We start from the raw sequence: 19743 nt of genomic DNA on the forward strand, positions 1-19743 counted from the left end.
TTGGGCCTCTCGGCTGGAATTTATTCGAACCAGCCGCGGCGGCCACTTGCCCGAAATCATTTTTAAAACATAATGGCAAACCCTTATCTTTATAATAAAGCTAAATTTTTGGCCATAACATTAAATTATATACGTTTTATTTCATCTTGAAAACCTAACCTCTAAAAAAAACACCCTTAGTTTAGTATTTGTGAAATAGTGAGTTATACCAGTTTTATGAGATATAGCCGTACTCGCTGGCGGTGAGTCTTGCTCGACAACTTTGTTGTTGCTTTCGCATGCAAATTTTTCGTCAAGCTAATCGAGCGGAGAAACAGCAAGCAGAGAAGTGACGAATAGAAGAGACCTTATATAAAATCCTCCTACTATATGTTGGCAGTGTCAACAAGTGTACTCTGCAAACGTTGCAGTATAGATATATACATATAAAAAAAGAAAAGGAAAACCCAATAATCGTACATTAAAAATGGAATGTGTTTGTCGCATATACTCACAAATTGTAATGCATGTAAAAACTGCGCATGCACAAAACGTACATTTATATCTAAACTATCTCTCTTTCATTGCTGAATCCAAACACATTGCGCAGATAGGTTACTGTTAATATAGGAGTATTAAATGTATTATCGAATAAATGTCACCTGTGAAAATGAAATCATACGATTTCATATTGAATATAATAAAAAGGTTACTTTTGGTATCATCTTTTTGGAACAATTACATCATTTGGTAAACTGTTTTGACAAACTTGTATACCCAGATAAATTAAAATCACCTGGACAACGCCCACCTTACGGTAACTTTGTATAGGAAAGAAAACGTTGCACTTTTTCCCATTTACAGTGCAATATTTTGAGAAAAGAACACGCATCCCAATGAATATACTAAGAAAACAATACGAAAATTGTATAGCTCTGGCAAAGAGGTAATAAATGCATCATATTACGAGAAAAGAGAAGGCTATAGAAGAAATACAAAATGTACCAGATCTGAAACATAGGAAATTTTACATCGCGCTCATTTGGGAACCGGTATATTTCCCTGCCGGGAATTTACACTAGTAAAATAGTGTTAATGGTAATGGTGATAGTGTTGTAAAATCAACTAGGCAAGTCATATCAAATCGGGTTGAAAAATAAGCAACGACGTCATTAAGCAAACAATTTCGTGCCTAAATTATGTTCGTGCATTCATAACAGAGAAGCAGCGAAAATAAGAGCAAATCTTAAGTACGAGTACATGCATACATATGTATGTAGATAGGAAGCTCACAAATGCAAAACACAACACAAGATTCGTGCTGTAGGAGGTAGAATTAAAGAGGGAACAGCAAATCACGAACTTATTGAATGGAAAATATAAACAAAGACAGAAATAGGACAAGTCACATATGAATGTAAATATTTTAGAGGACAAAAATAAATACAAGCGAATTTTGCCAAAAATATTTATGTACCTATGTATGTGCATATATGTACGTATGTAAATGCACGTCAACAAAGAATTAACAGCTGTTTTCAGGATTGTTATTGCTCGCACAATTATTTGTTTTTGTTGCTTATATGTATTTCACAAGTTAGAATACCACAAAGACAGTGGTGTAAATACTTTGTTACCTTTTTTGTGAAAAAAAAGAAAGAAAACTACGCAAAAGTGGAAGTAAAAATAAAAATGGTCGTTGGTCCGAAGCGAATGGTCGTTGGACGACGTTTGGCGACGCACTTGGGTTTCCGTTCACACTCCAGCAACGCCTTATGGCGAAAACATGCAATATATACATATGTATGTATGTATATGCGTCCAGATTGATACCTTTCATTCAAGCACTGCTGCTGCTATTTCAGCACTCACTGCTTGTAGTGGCAGAGCTACAGCTGCTGCGAGCAATGACACTGACACAGTTGAGGCATAGGCGACGTAGTTGAGGGCGAGTTGTCATTGCTTCCTGTCTGTTTTTATTTCTTTCTTCAATTACCGTTTGTATGTATACTGTTTGTGCGCTGCCAACAGAGAAGCTGCTGCGTAATGATGTCAACGGATAGATATTTAATATGTCATGCTAAAGACAATTAACTAACTGACCCCCAGTGTTGTAAACCTTCGTAGCTAGCAACTAGAGTAACACCTTTACTCGTCCAACGAATTTGTTGACTAACAGTTCAAACTGCATATGCCTTGCACTAATTGCAATAAAAAGTTTCTGCTCCATATATCGATCTAGGATTTCTTGAATTAATACCTGTCGTGTGCGATGTATTCCGTAAACGTTAGCAGCTGATCGCTCCTCACTGGTATGTCCTGTTTCAGTCAGTTCTGCTTTCTTGCTGGTGCTAGCACTTTTACTGCGCGTCCTGTGTATGTTGCTTCTTTTGGTGTGGCTATCGTTCTGTTCTTGTAGTTCTAGTTCAAATGCCTTCTGCTCGTTCAAGTCTTTGTCCCGTATCTGCTCACTCAACTGTTGTTTTGCGTTGCTCTCCTGCTGCTTCCGTTGCTTGGACGACGTTGTGGCCTGCTCATTCCTGGACGCACTGGCACTGTTTCCCATTAAAGTTTCCGCTTACAATGCATTTATTGGGTTTGTTTTGCTTTCACCGTATTTTGTTTCTATCGTTTCTTCTATTACCGCCTCATCCTTTGAACAACTTTCTACAAAATACTCGCTGCTACTATTTTGTCATTTGCTTTATTTTTCACTTTCTGATAACAAAAATTGCGGAATTTTTTCCTTGGTGTAAAACGTGTTTCCTAGCAATAATATAACTGTTCTTTACCAAATTCAGTATGGACAAACCTCGAAGCCGCGTTTTTTGTATTATTTTAGTCTTTTTTTAATATTCAATAACTTCTTTTGTTATTAAAATTGCCAAGACCATATCTTCTCCTTCTTACTTCAAGCAACAAACGAGAAATGCAAAAACGATCTAGCACATAAAAGCGAATAAATTCAAATGGCGAGTTCATTTTAGTATTGCCGTATGAACTAAATTATGAAAATAATTAAAATGTGTAAACACTTCGATTTTAATTGTTGTCAGACTGATTTCAAAGATAAAATGCGATTAAAAATGCAGAAGAGGCTTGTTCGAGTTGCAAGCACAATCATTGGTTGTACGATTTTTTAAACTACACTGTTCGATGTGAAATTATGGCAACTTTGGCAAAAGTACAGCATTCGAACTGCCAAAAAATTGCGCCTAAAGTCTTTTAAAACGGCATCATCATTTTCTTTGCATAACTTTCATTTTAGTCATATTCAATAGTAAATTAGTCTATATCAAAATTATCAAGAAAAATATTTATAGAAAACTCCATTGTTTATATTTACGTATTCCCTTCACCTATCCCTGTAAAATGATTGACGAACATGAGAAAAATGCAATAAATACCACCGCTCTTATTACTATCCTCGATCAAGCGAAAAATTATTCATATCTTTGTACAGCGCTACTCGGTTCTTCCTGAAATTATCATACTCAAATACTGAATTGATGTAATCATTGAGTTTGGATTAAAAATAATTCTTACCTTCCTATTCTGGGCACAATTAAATTTATATAACCTAACTTTTTTTGTTTGTATGGTTGTCTACAATTATTTGAATCTGAGCATTAACGATTTTAATATAATATGACCTACATTGAAATACCGATATAGACAATATTTTGGTTTTGAAATGGTGTCTTTGCACGCAGAATAATCGACAACAAAGCGATGCATGACATTCAAATCCCAAAGCGCTGTCAAATATGTAGAACATTGGGCGTGGAGCAAAGCTGCCATTTGTCCAACTTTCATACATTGCAGTACTTTCAAGAATTGTAGAATACACCGTGCGGTACATTTCTATTAATTTTTGATAGTTGCTAGGTAAAGTAATTGTGCCTTAGTTCCGGCATTCTTAAGTTTAATGAGAACGCTGTCAATGCATTTTTTGTTCCAATAGCCCACATACATATCAAAGAACCTTTAACGTTCTCTGCAAATAGCATTTAATATCTTTTGTTGTTCACTTCCTATATTATCTTTAAATCATTTGACCTTTTAATATAATTTTTAAGTGTCTTCTTAAAAATTTTAAAGTCTTTAAAAAACACTCGTATGCTGTTAAGGCAGACGATTCTACTAGGACGACGTAAATATATATACAAGTACTGTCAGAACACTTCAAAGCCTTACAGCATTATAACGTTCACTTTCGGAATACCCTTTTGTATGAAACTGTAGGATAAGGTTCAGAGCATAAATTCAAATGCCATTAAATCAATATTATTGATATTACCCACTCAAAAAATAAATAAATCAGAATTTGTTGCATTATGTTGTCAAGTTATCAAGCAACGGGCAACTGACAACTTCCACGTGACATAGAACTTACACAAATTTAATTAAACTGTACGTAAATGAGTTTATTTATAATGATACATCAGAAAAATTTATTCTCAGCAGCAGAACAAGCAAAAATACTAATTACGATACTCAAATAATTTTCTTATTTTTTTAGATGTTTGTATATGCACATACATACATATGTAACAATTACATTTATTGACACTTAGGTTCGTCTGTCTTCTGGGAAACCCTGGGACACTAACTAAACGCCTCTTTAATTTGCATTGCTTGTAATTATATTACTGCCGCTACTTTGAACCATATTCTTATCTGCCCATTGTATATTACTTATTTTCAAAGTTTTTATTAATAAAGCATAATGCTAATGGCGTCGGAAGAGTACCTTGTGCAAAGCGTCTATATCGATCTCCAAAGGTGTTTTTCCTGAAGAGCTGCGTGAACTCGAGGTTGAGGGTATTGCAGGTGCGGTGGGCTTGTTCGAAGCGCGGGGGTTTACCAATAGGCATTTCATTGGTTGCCCATCTAATTGGCGATTATGATAAGTATCCACGGCCTTTTCTGCATCTGTCAGCGATTTGTAGATAACTTCAGCAACACCGGGACGCACTAAACGCGAATCATACAAAGGACCAATATCCTCAAAAAGTTCTTGAATATCTGACTGACTAACACTGCTGTGCAAATTACTAACTACAATACGGTAACCTGATGAGGATGATGATTTAAGCGGATTAGAGAAGATTCCCATAGAGGCGTGTGGATCAGGTGCACGTTCTAAACGTGAACGCATCTCATAAGAAAGATGTGAAGACGGCTCTGGCACATAGCGGCGTTGGTAAATATCTGGACTTAGTTGTCGCGTACTGGGCCGTAAAATACCTTTAGGCGGCGGTGGCGGCAATTGCGGTGACATGTGGCGTTCACGCGGTTTGTAAACATCAAAGGGATCAAAAACATCAGATGGAGCTATCCATGAATTCAAGCGTCTCGTTGGCGGTGGTGGAGATAACTCATGTTGGCCATATGATGCAAAATCATTGGTGACAGTACGACTAAGACGAGTTGCAGCAGCCATTTCTTCTACAAATTAGTAAAATGTTAATTAATTATTCAATTACGTTTTGTGCTATAAACAAACCTTCCTCCAAACGCTCCATATCATCATAGTCTACGTAACCACGAGGCACATTTATTAAATCCGGCAACCGAGCTGATACATGTGCAGGTTGGCGTATAAAAGGTTGTGTGCTCTTCAAACCTGGCCTAGGTTTCAGTACACCATTGCGATACGCAGTTGTATACAATTTTTTTGCTGCGCCGCGAGTTTTAAGTCCACCACCAAGAGATAGCTTCTTAGCTAACAGTCTTTGTCGTACATCACCACTGGCTCGCGTCAATTCTGATAATTTATCCCGGGCATCGCGTATCTTTTCACGATTTTTTTGTATTATTTTATTGCGGGCATCAGTCACAATGCTCTGTTTAAATATAGGCTTATTTAATGTTTTTCGCAATGTTAATCCTTTACGTGGGTTTTCCGAATTGTTGCTGCAATGAATGAAAAGCGTTAACCAAGATTTCAGATTGCCCAGACTTGAAGACAGGGAAATATATTTCGACATACTTACAATTTCTTAACTGCTGATGGTCGAGCAATCTTTTTGGTTTTAATTATTTCGTCCAAGCTCAGATCCATAGTCGTTGCGTACCGTAATTCTCTTTTTCCTTGGTAATTGGTAAATTAAGAATTTTTTAACTAATTTACCCTCAAATATTACGAAAAAGAATCAAATTTGTCCCCGTGTAAGTCTGTAAAAAAAGCCGATTGATGTTTAGTGTAAAGTTGGATGCGCTTGCTCTATTGTGAATAGTGTGTAAGCAGTGCCATTAGGCAAAAGCCAGACACTTATGCCGAAGCAAAATTTATTTCAACGTCGCTGCTAGGTATTCACAAGGCAGATTCAATTTGAAGAATGTTTAGAAATTAAAGCAGTTAGGGTCTCCGCACACGGGTCGTATCGTCAGTGGTTTGTCCGCACACAATGCAACTAGCTATCGTAAAAGTACGAGTTGACAATATGTCGAGCAATTAAGGGGAATTTATTTTATTGTATTATCTTCTACATGGGAGGAGAAATAAAAGAAAAAGGAGGCACTGGGTGCATCCGTACATTAGGAATAACTCAAATTGTAGATTGTTCATTGCCACAAGGGAGCTACAAGAGGATGATTATAAATTTTTGACAGTTTAGAGAATGTCTAAGGAGCTGGCAGAAATATCAAAAACAAAGTACTAACTGAAAATCAAACACAAACTACAAGCTTACAGGATATTTGACGACTCTGCTGTACGATAAGCATTGTTGTTGTTGTCGTTGTTGTAGCAGCATAAACATTTCCTATACCGCACGCTTGCTGTGACGAGTAGCGGTTCGCCATTTGAATACAAGTGTGCGACAACGAAGCGAATGCCCCGGGTACATTCTGTCGCATGCGCTACGACGACGATACGACCCGTGTGCGGAGGCCCTTAGGTTCAATGTATAGTTGGTAAATTTTCCAAAATTCTTTGGCTAATTGCTGTTATGATCACTCACGACTTTTTGATATCTGGATAGCTGGTTAAGGATACTAATTCTTCCAAATGGTCTAAAGAAAAAAAGTTTTACATTGCAAGCAAAGAGTTATTAGGCGTGTTTCTCACTGTTTTATAGGTGTTGGTAGCAGATTGGCGAAAAGTACAATTTTAGCATGTAAAAATAATTGGTGCCATTTGTTGCACAAAAAAAAGTTATAAAAGATTTAAATTAAGTGTGTAATCTTAAGTTTTATTGTAATGACATGAAAGGAAAACTACTGAACTTATTCTAACTGCTAAGTAAATTTAATTAAGAACGGTATATTTATTTAATTTTTGACGTGATAGCGTCTTATAATTCGATTTAGCCGGCTGCACGCACGAAAAAATGTGTCGTTACATTGCTCATTAGTGTTACCTTGCTCATTTGTCGTTACCTTGCTCATTGCCGTTACCTTGAATGAACTGCAAGCGAAAGCGCGGAACGAACGACAAAGCAAACAAAGCAAACGAACGGCAACGTTCGACATCTTGCTCTCTCTTGCTTAAGTGAGCGTATATATGTATGTATATGCGCATATGTACATATATAAATTCGCGTATTTGTATTTGCATATGCCTTCTTATTGATTATTATTCATTTGATTTACTTGAAGAACTTAAAATAAAACCAAGTTTGTTAATAATAATAATGTTATTATTATTTTTTGACGTGATAACGTCTTATAATTCTATGTAGCCAGCTGCACGCACCAAAAAATGCGTCGTTATCTTGCTCAGGCGTCGTTACCTTGCTTGAACAGCATGTTATGTTATGTTATGATATGTTATGTTATGTTATGTTATGTTATGAGATGTTATGTTATGTTATGTTATGTTATGTTATGTTATGTTATGTTATGTTATGTTATGTTATGTTATGTTATGTTATGTTATGTTATGTTTTGTTATGTTATGTTATGTTATGTTATGTTATGTTATGTTATGTTATGTTATGTTATGTTATGTTATGTTATGTTATGTTATGTTATGTTATGTTATGTTATGTTATGTTATGTTATGTTATGTTATGTTATGTTATGTTATGTTAAAGTATATTATGTTATGTTAATGTTAACTCATTCTCTATATCCATACAAAATATCTATCAAACAAATAAAATTAAAATTTTCTTTTGAAAAATGCAACCATTCAATCAGTATTTTCTTATGACGTTATCACGTTAAACTATCGTCAGTAAACCGACTTTACAGACAACCTCTTTTTTTAAGAAGCATTTTCGCTATTCGCTCTCTATAAGAACGAAATATGCAGACTTAAAATATGTAGGTGTGTGGTTTTTTTTAGAGAGAAGGGCACAAAGTACCAGATCTGAAAAAAAAAATTATTTAGTATGTCCGTAAAAAGTTCAATCATATGTTTTCGTGATGGATAAAATCATATGATTGCAAATTTCTGCAGGTCTCTCGCTATTTTACGCGCTCTTTGGCTCTCTTCTGCAAATTTTTTATGTTAAGAAGCGCTTATGTATCGAGTATCGCAGACGCTGGAACAATGTGCTGTATGAGCTTCAGGACGGCATAGTGAGCCAATAATGATCCAGCGGCCCCGCGGACATCAGGTGGTCATATCTTTCGAATGAATAAAAAAGTTTCAGCTCTGAGAGTATTCGCTGATTATAGAAGAGTAATGGCCAAGTAAGGAAGGACTTACTTTCACTTGATGTGTCCAGCTGGCGCCAGTTAGCATGAGGAAGATCGGCAAGTATTTTTCGCGCCTATCAAGAAGAAGGAGATTAGAGGCTTATCTCACGATTATTAGTGGTGCATCGAATATCGCTTTTTGATTCAATAACAGTCCTTTGGTCATAGACCTTATATTATATTTCCAAACTGGTAGCTGCAAATTGATTGATCGCGATGGTCAATTACATCAGAACGGTGAGAGATCGGTTCCTACGAGTGGGCAACAGCTTTTGCGTCCCGATGTATTTCCACAAATGGAGGAGCCTAACGTTTTATGTCACATATGACTTCTGTACATAGAAGCTTTGCCATAACAGAAATACACTCAGATCTTTGCTAAGGTCTGCCGAGGGGGCGGCCACCATTAGAAAAACTTTTTCTATAGTTTGAAATTTCGTATCCTCTGTAGATTTCCAACCCGGTAAATCGAATGGTTGTCATGCGCAAATCCACTCGGTCACGGAATTGGTCCCAAGAGTTATGCCCAATAAACATGAATCTAAAGCTTAAAATTAAAACTATAGATAAACGACTAAAGAAGAGTACATTTGGTCGAGACCGAGCTTAATATACCAACGTACATTTTAATAAAATTTAATTTGGGCTGACTGTAAATTTTTTGAATCAAACCAAATCAAAGACAATGAAAGTTTAGGTTGTAACATCAGACGGACGGACGGAAGAAATGTAGTCTTGACAAATAAAAAGGGGAAGTGGTTTTTGTCCGATCTCACTAATATTTACGTATATTGGACGATGGACGATGCTCAAAGCGACACGTGTACCAAGTTTGAGGGAACGGGCACGGCATCGCCCATTTTTGAAAATTTTATTTTTTTACCTAGAAGAAAAGTAACATGTTCGCCTCGTTTCATGATATAAATATCATTGGCATACGCCAGCAATTGTCCTCTCTTACAGAAAAAGTTGTATGAGCGATTTAGTTCTGCGGATTGAACAATCTTTTCCAGCATAAAATTAAAAAAGTCAGGAAGCTAATAGTTTTGCGGGGATACTAAATTCAGTCATAGTGATATTATATGTAGACAAACTCTTTTTGTGATGTCGAAAGCGGCTTTAAAATCGACGAGCTGCGGATGGAGTGTGTCGATTCTCCTTTAATGGGTCTTTTCACACAGTTGACGTTTTGTGAATATCTGGACGCTTCGTTGATTTTCCAGGTCTGAAAACACCTTGATAAAGTCCAATCAGTTGGTAGATAGGGGTTTCAGCTCTTCGCATACCAGCCTTGAATAGCTCAGCCGGCTATTCGTCAGCTCCCGCTACTTTTTTGTTCATTATTTTATTTGAGTTTAATCCATCTCGGCTATTGCCGGAGGTTACACATCCCGGATAAAATTTTCAAGACAATGTGCTCTGGTGGAGCGTAGTCCAAGTTCTACGCACATACGATTGCTATTGCTTAAATATTTAAAAATCTTCGAACCATTGCACATGTGTCCAGTATGGTCGACTTCTGCATGTCTTCTAAAAGGTGTTGGCAGTCATACTTCTTCAAGTTTTTTATTAGATACTAGATACTATTAGACACTAATCCAGTGTAAGATGTAATTATTGGAATTATATTCACTTCCCTCGCTTTGTACGTCCGTTTTAGTTCTTTGGCCAAAGCTGCACACTGCGATATTTTAGTGGAGTATGTGATCAAACACTTCGATTTTTTTTATTTCCCTAGTCAAACAAGATGATATCAGGTTTGTTGGCAGTTACTGTTTGATCTGTGGATATAAATCTATGCCTTTGGTTCATATATAAAATACAGGACTTCTTCTTGTAAGAGACCGTGTTTTATCGCAAGTTGTTGGTGGAGGGTCTTTGCTACATGTTATGTCTCATGACATATTCCGGGGGGCAAGTACGCTACATCCAGCAATTACATGGTCAATTGTTTCACCATAAATGGTGCACCTTCGGCACCTATCTTCTATTACCTCGCCATGTGTCGACCTTTGGAAATTTCTTGTCGGAATAACTTGATCCTGGATAGCGATTGCGAAACCTTCTGTTTCAGAAAATAATGTTCTTCTTTTCAATCATAAATTGGATGATTGTGCATTTCAAGATCATTGGGATGAGCACTGTGTAATGTTTTTGACTTCCATGCTGCGATCAGTTCTGCTGGGGATTAAACCCCCTCAGGTACTGGGAAGTCCGCCTCCACCAAACTGAGCGGGGTAAAACCATAGCGATAGTCTTAAATAGACGAGGCTCGCTGCTATTCTATTCTATTCTATTCTATTCTATTCTATTCTATTCTATTCTATTCTATTCTATTCTATTCTATTCTATTCTATTCTATTCTATTCTATTCTATTCTATTCTATTCTATTCTATTCTATTCTATTCTATTCTATTCTATTCTATTCTATTCTATTCTATTCTATTCTATTCTATTCTATTCTATTCTATTCTATTCTATTCTATTCTATTCTATTCTATTCTATTCTATTCTATTCTATTCTATTCTATTCTATTCTATTCTATTCTATTCTATTCTATTCTATTCTATTCTATTCTATTCTATTCTATTCTATTCTATTCTATTCTATTCTATTCTATTCTATTCTATTCTATTCTATTCTATTCTATTCTATTCTATTCTATTCTATTCTATTCTATTCTATTCTATTCTATTCTATTCTATTCTATTCTATTCTATTCTATTCTATTCTATTCTATTCTATTCTATTCTATTCTATTCTATTCTATTTTAATGTATGCTTTGGATGTCAGTACCCAAGTCACCGTATTTGTTCTTACATGAAAACTCCCTGGCTCTGAAACTTTCTGTAAGCTGTCGAACTTTTTGGAAGAATTTACGGTCACTTTTCCAATTGGCCAACATCTCAAGCTCTTCACACTTACGTATGTATTTCGGCCACCCGGTTCTTATTTCTTGCTTTCTTTCTCAACTCCCAATGGCACACGCCTCGCGTTTTGGGGTCTCATCAGATATTTTTGCTTTGCTTTTCATTCGAAAGTATATTTACGCGACGGGTTCCAAGCCCAGCGCACAACACCGCTCTGTGCAATTTAAATTCCATATATACATTTATATAGCTAGCCGCTTGCTACTAGACAGACGCGATTTACTTTAGTGGACCGGTAAACCGAATGTTTGAAAGTGGCGCCACTAATCCTCCCTCTCTTTCTATCGTTAGCTTTGGCTCCACACGAGCACGTTGCCGCATCCCGCACATAAGTTGTTCATGTTGGCCGGGGTGTACGGACGTGGACGCAAGAATCAGGATTGAATATAGTCACGCAACTGTAACTGCAATATATACCCAGAAACAACATTGCATCCCTAAATAGGCAGTCGTAATTTGACAGCTCATATTATGTATATGCTCCTAAAAGGGCAATACCTTGAACGTATTTTCCATACAGAGAGAATATTGGGGAAAACTAGGAGATTCTGTGGCATGGTAGGTACTCCCAATAATCAATGGTTTGAATAATAGAAAATTACCAAAGTATATTTATAATACAAAATCGAATTTTCTGAAGTTTCAGCACCCTTTGACTCCTGTTCCATATTCTTGTTTGCGAATAAACTTTTGGTATTTAGATTTTTTCTCAAATATTTATTTGCAATGCATTTTCTTACAAATTCATATAATCATATACATTTTAATGTGGATTTTGGTTAAAACGCTTCATTGGACTTTACAAAAAATTGCTATGTATGTATTTGTTTCATAGTTGGTCTATGTATGTATATGAGAAAAGCTTATAAAATATACGCTTCTCAGTACATATATATTTATGTATGTAAATGTTGGTTCCAAATGTCTTAAATATGCACGTACATATGTATATTTTTATGTAATTAATAAACTTAATGACTAATCAGGGACTCGTTGATGCGTTGCCACGTCTCAAATATGTACTTAAACACCTAAAAAGAATTAAAATTTATGATACTGTAGTATGGGTTTAACTCCTGCGATCGACATCAATCCACACAATCTTCAATTTTCAATCTTCAATCTTCAATCTTCAAAAACTTCATCGTCTTGCTTTCATTTTCTCTCTCTTCATCTTCACGCTTCATGCTTGGCTCTGGGCAATAAAATTTTTGTTGTACTTGCACATATGTATTTGTATACATACGTACGTATGTATGCAAGTAATTTAGCTAAATTTTTTTTCCAATTGTTTTCCAATTTTTTTGTTGTTTTCTTTTTCTGTGGTATTTTTTTGTTTTTGTTTTTGTTTTTGCCAATTTCAAGTACAACGTACAATACAATTTTATTGCTCTACCAACACTCTCGCGCTTTACCACTTAGGCTCACCAGTGCCGTAGTTGGCGCCACCCGCACGTTCCAAGGCATCACGGAAAAGTTCAATGTCCAGTTCATCGTCAACGCCCGCGTATAACTCGACAGCAAAATTCTGTTTCGAATAAAATAAACACCCATGTAAATATAGAAATGTGTACATATGTACATATATATTTATATTGTAAAAACAATTGCATATTTTTGCACATTTAGTCATCAATGAAAATGCAGTCAGCCATTGTGCGTTAAATCATAAAGTACTTACACTTAGCACCTCACGTACAAGCGCCTTATCCGTGGACATTTTGGCACGTGGTAATACGCCGACATCCTGACCGATCCACGTCAGGAATACGAACTTTTGTCGTTTGGACATCTCATCGCCCATTTGTATGCGGATGTAACCGAATGCGCGGTCGTTATCACCGAATTGTTCGCGGAACTCGGTGAAACCTTGGCCGCGTGCAGTACAAGTGATAGTAGGGCCATGGAACTTGAAGACGGCCCTAAAAGCAGATTGAATATGTAAATGTGAAATGTTTTGTTTGCGAATAAAATCATAAAGTGGAAAATCCAAAACTTACCAATCGGTATCTGTTTGGTCAGATCGAACATCTTCGTAGGCCTCACGAATGGCATCTTTGTCGAGTTCCGTTGGCGAAAACATCTAAAATGTAGATGGAAGGGGTAAATTATTTGGCAAAAATAAAAGTCTTAAGAATGCTCCGCTTTTATTTATTTACTGCCTCAGGTAGCGTATTTACAGCGATCTCTGCTTCAATATAAAATAAAATAAAGTATTTATTCATTAGATTTAATGCTTAAATAAAAATATATCAATCAGAAATTAAATTTCAAAATAGTTAAGCAATTAATATGCATTTATTAAAAAGGAAATAACTGAAAGTACTGATTAATAAGTTTTTTTATAGTAAAAATTTTGTACATTGTAAGAGTAAAATAATCTCTGCTAATATTAAAATGTTTGAATAAGAACGTAAATAGATGCTTTCCATTTCAATTCAACCGGGCTATTCGGGTCATGTTCTTGGATTTCGATGTAACTGAAATATGTTGCTCTCTGGTCAAAATAATGAGACACGTATTTTTTTGTTTGCCCGAAAAAATTTTTTTTCAAGAGTTATCGGCAATTTTGTTTTTCGGCTCAAACTCGATTTTTTTTTAATAATATAAGAAACAATTTTTTTTAAATGCTCATAACTTAGTCAAAACTGAACCGATTTTAATAATTTTGGGTTCAAAATGATCACAATTACTTACACGAGCGATTTCATGTAGAAATAGTTGCAAAAAAGTAGTTAAAAATTTTTTATTTTGCAAAAAACAAAAAGTGCGAAACAGGTTTTTTACTCAAAAATTCATTACTCAAAAACAACTCATTTTAGCTACTGGGCATTCAGCTTCATTGAAGTTTGAGGTGTCCTCTTGATTTGGAAAAAGTTATAAAAAAAAAATACACTTTTTGAAATATTGAATTTCGAAAAAATTTCAATTTTTTTTCTTTTTTGCTAAATAAAAAATTTTGAACTACTTTTTTGCAATTGTTTCTACATGAAGTCGCTCGTGTAAGTAATTACGATCATTTTGAACCCAGAGTTATTAAAATCAGTTCATTTTTGACTAAGGTATGGGCATTTAAAAAAAATTGTTTCTTATATAATTAAAAAAAATCGAGTTTGAGCCGAAAAACAAAATTGCCGATAACTCTTGAAAAAAAATTTTTTCGGGCGAACAAAAAAATACGTGTCTCATTATTTTGACCAGAGAGCAACATATTTCAGTTACATCGAAATCGAAGAACATGATCCGAATAGCCCGGTTGAATTGAAATGGAAGCATCAATAATTAAAGTGTTGTAAAAAGCCTCTATTCAAAATTTCTAAATACGAAAAATTCTCTAAGACACAACTTTTCAGTGCTAGCTTAAGTGCGGCGAATTTTTAAACTAACTTTGGCGCTCAATAATTCAATTAAACGGAGCTTAGTTGGAAAGCAGAGTTAAACTTGCATTGAAAAACTGGAGTCAGGCCAATTGACAGCTGGATATCTTTGCATGCAGTTAATTAAGGTTAGTTTAGGTTAGTCAATTAGATTTTCGTTTGAGAATATTCCCTTATCCCTTTTTTCACTTCTGGTTAAAATTTTAGTTTTTAAAGTTTTAGTTTAGTCGGTTTTAATTTTATTAGCTCAAGTTACTTCCCACTTGTGGCTCAAATTAGGAAAGTTAATCGAAGTTAATCGATTAAGGTCAAACAAATTGTATTTTTAGTCAGACAGTGTTACCATGTTAAGCTCAAAGTTAGTAAAAGTCGGTGTTATAATGTTAAAGTATAGTAAATAGTAATTTGATGGAACAGAATCCTCAAAAATTACGAAGTTTTTGACATACTTACTTTGTTCCGGTTTCGAGAATTATGAGTTTAAAGAGAGAAAAAAATCAATACGTACCATTCACGATCAAAGCTCGAAAATGTCTATGACAAAAACACCAGTGAATGGCTTATTATGGATATTGAAGAGTATTAATGAAAAAATAGTAATGAAAAATGATTTTTAGTTTCTCTTCTTCAATTCACTGAAAGTCTTAAAGACTTTAAGGAGGAAGAATTTAATGAAGAATATAACAAATCGAAGGTTGTAGAAATGGAGCTTGTGCAGAAAGAGTGAGCTTTACCTCAGATTCAATTTACTAAGAAAATGGTTCCTTTTGCATGCTTATGATGTGAGCTTGATCTCAACGCCAGAGTTTGAACTCACATAGACAGATGGATGAGAGCAAATTAACAATTTGTAGACACATAAAAGGCTCTCTTTACTCAGAAAATGTAAAGCTCACATTTCTTCATAAAGCTGAACTTGTGTGAACCCATTTATGTATTTAAATTTTCAATAATGAGAAGCCGAAAGTGCATGTAAATATGTACGTATATAAGGACCACCACGAATTTATATGTATTGTTGTTTTTGTTTTACGTTTACCATGCTATACAGTAACTACTGTATTTAATATAGAAATAAATTAAATTTTTTTGCATTTTAGTTCTACATATCCTTTGGTGCTCCCATAAAATAGACGCATTCGTTCAAAGTTGTGTTGTTGTATTTTTCTTATCGAACCGCAAAACTTCTTGAAGAACTTAGTAGTTCCAGTAATTCATATTTTAAGCCAAGCGGTGTATGCGGCAACGCCTGTATGGAGTTCTAGTTTAAGAACTTTTATTGCTACGAGTATTTCAGATTTAGTTTTAAGTTGTGTCGCTTTATTCCATTAAGCACTGCTGATTTGACATTGAATTTTCACGCTTTTATTTAAAAGTGAAAAAATATTTAACTTAACAACCGACCTCACATGTGCATATGTATGCGTATTGATATGGTTCAAAAATATCAGGAATACCGTATTTTTACTTATACATATATATGTATATATGTGCATATGTTCTTTTACTACATATAATGCCATATATTTTAATAATAAAATTCGATTCAAAAGTCCACGCTTCTTGTTTACCCTCTGTTTTATTTCTGAGTATGCACATAGTATATCTTCCGTTGCATGTTTGTATATAAGGATGTGCATATGAGCTTGCATACATATGTGTGTATGCATGCACATATGTCTTTTACACTGCGCTAATATCGCAACATGCTTATTTTCCTGGCGTTTTTTTTTGTTCTTATTAAATACTGCCGCTTTGTTGTAAGTAATTTCGCTTCTTTATTTTTTATTTGTGTGAGTTATGTGCGCTTAAAATGTGATTCATTTGCAAACTCATGTGCGTTCATGTGCATGTGTATGTATTCTTTCGCACAAACATACATTTAAGCACACTTTCATTTATAAGTTTTTTTGTAATATATGACTACATATGCACACATGCATGCATATGTACGTGTGCATGCGTGAAAGTTTGGGTACGCTTATATTTTAATCATCTGACTCATGGCTGTTGCTGGTTCACTTCAGTTCGCGACAGTTCAGCCATCGAATTCAAGGAATTCTTTGTACGTACTTCTTCCTTACTTTCCTTTCTTAGGCGTTTCATGCACACACTCCCTCTATTTTTATTTTGTAAATAAATCTTGGAAATTGTGTGTCGCATTTGATGAGTCAAATGGTCAAGTAGTAAGAAAATAATGTTCACTGTTTCTAATCTTCTTAATTTTTTTTGCAATTTAAAAAGTGTTCCTCGCCATACATAATAATTTAATAGTATTTAGATAGTTAAAAATAAAAGATTAACTATTTTCATATGGTTAATTTCTTTGCGATTCTTCAAACTATTGTATAGTGTTAAAAAAAAGCTGTCATTCCTACAAAAAATAATTATGTATTATATGAGTGTACAATTCAATAACATTATAAAGGGGTTTCCAATAACAGGTGTTATTTTGAATAGCCCGCTATTTCGGTAGATGTCACTTTTGAAGCTGTCATTTTTTGATATTTGACAAGTAGAAACTACGCCATTAATAAAAATGGAACGATACACGTTTAAACAACGCATTGAAATGATTAAAATTCACTATAAAATTGGTGAAAATTTGGCAGAGACGGTTCGTAAAACTCGAACAGTTTTGAGTCATCGTGAAGCATCTTGTCGGACCGCAATATAGAAATTGGTGAAAAAATTATATCTCCTGGGATAAGTTAGTGATGTGAAGAATAAAACTCGTGCACGTCGCTCAAGTACAACCGAAAATATTGCTGTTGTAGCCGAAAGTGTTGAAGAAACCCAGGTTGGTCCATTCCTCGTCGTTCTTTGGAATTAGGCATTCCATAAACGTCATTACACCGTATTTTACATAAAGATTTGGGTCTTAAGGCTTATAAAGTCCAGTTAACACAAGAACTCAAGCCGGCCGCTCATTAACAACGTCGTGTCTTTGCTGATTGGGTCATTGAAATGCATGACAACGATCCGGAATTCTATTGAAAAATCATTTTGAGTGATGAGGCCCATTTTCACCTAGGTGGCTTCGTCAACAAGCAAAATTGCTTGATCTGGGGCTCAGAAAATCCAAGAGTTGTTTTTGAAAGCCTCTCTATCCTCAACGTGTGACTGTTTTGTGCGGTTTATGTTCCGGCGGAGTCATTGGACCTTCTTCTTCTTCTTAATTGGCGCGATAACCGCTTACGCGATTTTGGCCGAGCTTAACAAAGCGCACCAGTCGTTTCTTTCTCGTGCTAACCGGCGCCAGTTGGACACACCCAGTGAAGCCAAGTCCTTCTCCACCTGATCTTTCCAACGCAGAGGAGGTCTTCCTCTTCCTCTGCTACCACCAGCTGGTACCGCATCGAATACTTTCAAAGCCGGAGCGTTTGTATCCATTCGGACGACATGACCCAGCCAACGAAGCCGCTGGATCTTTATTCGCTGCGCTATGTCTATGTCGTCGTAAAGCTCATACAGCTCATCGTTCCATCGTCTGCGATATTCGCCGTTGCCAACGTGCAAAGGTCCAAAAATCTTACGCAGAATCTTTCTCTCGAACACTCCAAGCGTCGCTTCATCGGATGTTGTCATCGTCCACGCTTCTGCGCCATACGTTAGGACGGGCATGATGAGAGTCTTGTAGAGTGTTAGTTTTGTTCGTCGAGAGAGGACTTTACTGCTCAGTTGCCTACTTAGTCCAAAGTAGCACTTGTTGGCAAGAGAGATTCTACGTTGGATTTGAAGGCTGACATTGTTATCGGTGTTAATACTGGTTCCTAGATAAACGAAGTCTTTTACAACCTCGAAATTATAACTGTCTACAGTGACGTGGGTGCCGATACGCGAGTGCGCTGACTGTTTGTTTGAAGACAGGAGGTACTTCGTTTTGTCCTCGTTCACCACCAAACCCATTCGCTTTGCTTCTTTATCCAGTTTGGAGAAGGCAGAACTAACAGCGCGGTTGTTAAGGCCGATGATATCAATATCATCGGCATACGCCAACAATTGTACGCTCTTATAAAATATTGATGCTCTCCAACATCAGGTTAAAGAAGTCACACGACAGCGAGTCACCCTGTCTGAAACCTCGTTTGGTATCAAACGGCTCGGAGAGGTCCTTCCCAATTCTGACGGCGCTGCTGGTGTTGAGCAACGTCATCTTACATAGCCGTATTAGTTTTGCGGGGATACCAAATTCAGACATAGCGGCATACAGGTAACTCCTTTCCGTACTGTCGAATGCAGCTTTGAAGTCGACGAAAAGATGGTGTGTGTCGATTCTTCTTTCATGGGTATTTTCCAAGATTTGGCGTATTGTGAATATTTGGTCGATGGTAGACTTTCCAGGTCTGAAGCCACACTGATAAGGTCCAATCAGTTGGTTGACGGTGGGCTTCAGCCTTTCACACAATACGCTCGCTAGAACCTTATAGGCGATATTTAGAAGACTAATCCCGCGGTAATTGGCACAAATTGCAGGATCGCCCTTCTTATGGATTGGGCAGAGCACACTTAAATTCCAATCGGCAGGCATGCTTTCATTGGACCTTACTTTCTCGAAAATGAAGATGGAACAACAGTTACGGTGAATGGATTGCGCTATCGAGAGATGATTAACGATTTTTTATGCCCGGAATTGGATGGTATTGATCTGGACAACGTTTATTTTCAACAAGACGGCGCTACATGCCACACAAGCAACGGAACCATTGATCTTTTACGGCAAAAGAACGCCAATAACACCTCTTGTTGGAAAACCCTATATAATATCTGCTCAAACATTTTTGGGATAACATATTTCTTTT

At 36.0% G+C, this 19743-nt stretch overlaps 3 protein-coding genes across 5 annotated transcripts in view; all 3 read right to left on the reverse strand.

The window, feature by feature from the left end:
• LOC129237587 (serine/threonine-protein kinase S6KL) overlaps window positions 1–2901 on the reverse strand; it is a 155829-nt gene extending 152928 nt beyond the window's left edge. The window contains exon 1 of the mRNA XM_054872415.1: window positions 2240–2901. Within this exon, the coding sequence (XP_054728390.1) occupies window positions 2240–2545 (306 nt within the window). The 5' untranslated portion in view covers window positions 2546–2901. The remainder of the gene's footprint in view (window positions 1–2239) is intronic.
• Window positions 2902–4314: 1413 nt separating this feature from the next.
• Window positions 4315–6196, reverse strand: LOC129239087 (polymerase delta-interacting protein 3-like). Its single transcript, XM_054874380.1, has 3 exons — window positions 5979–6196; window positions 5489–5898; window positions 4315–5430 (listed from the first exon to the last, which is right to left on the reverse strand). Exons 1-3 carry the CDS (start codon window positions 6044–6046, stop codon window positions 4712–4714), a joined length of 1197 nt encoding a protein of 398 aa, XP_054730355.1. The 5' UTR covers window positions 6047–6196; the 3' UTR covers window positions 4315–4711.
• A 6064-nt stretch (window positions 6197–12260) lies between these two features.
• The window catches only part of LOC129237863 (coactosin-like protein), a 35707-nt gene continuing 28224 nt past the window's right edge, over window positions 12261–19743 (reverse strand). For all 3 annotated transcript variants that reach the window (XM_054872828.1, XM_054872826.1, XM_054872827.1), the window contains 4 exons: window positions 13565–13647; window positions 13246–13486; window positions 12993–13092; window positions 12261–12595 (listed from right to left, as the gene is read on the reverse strand). In XM_054872828.1, the coding sequence (XP_054728803.1) occupies window positions 12588–12595; window positions 12993–13092; window positions 13246–13486; window positions 13565–13647 (432 nt within the window). In that variant the 3' untranslated portion in view covers window positions 12261–12587. The remainder of the gene's footprint in view (window positions 12596–12992; window positions 13093–13245; window positions 13487–13564; window positions 13648–19743) is intronic.

The sequence above is a fragment of the Anastrepha obliqua genome, chromosome 2 (genome assembly GCF_027943255.1).
Source record: "Anastrepha obliqua isolate idAnaObli1 chromosome 2, idAnaObli1_1.0, whole genome shotgun sequence".
NCBI classification, from domain to species: domain Eukaryota; kingdom Metazoa; phylum Arthropoda; class Insecta; order Diptera; family Tephritidae; genus Anastrepha; species Anastrepha obliqua.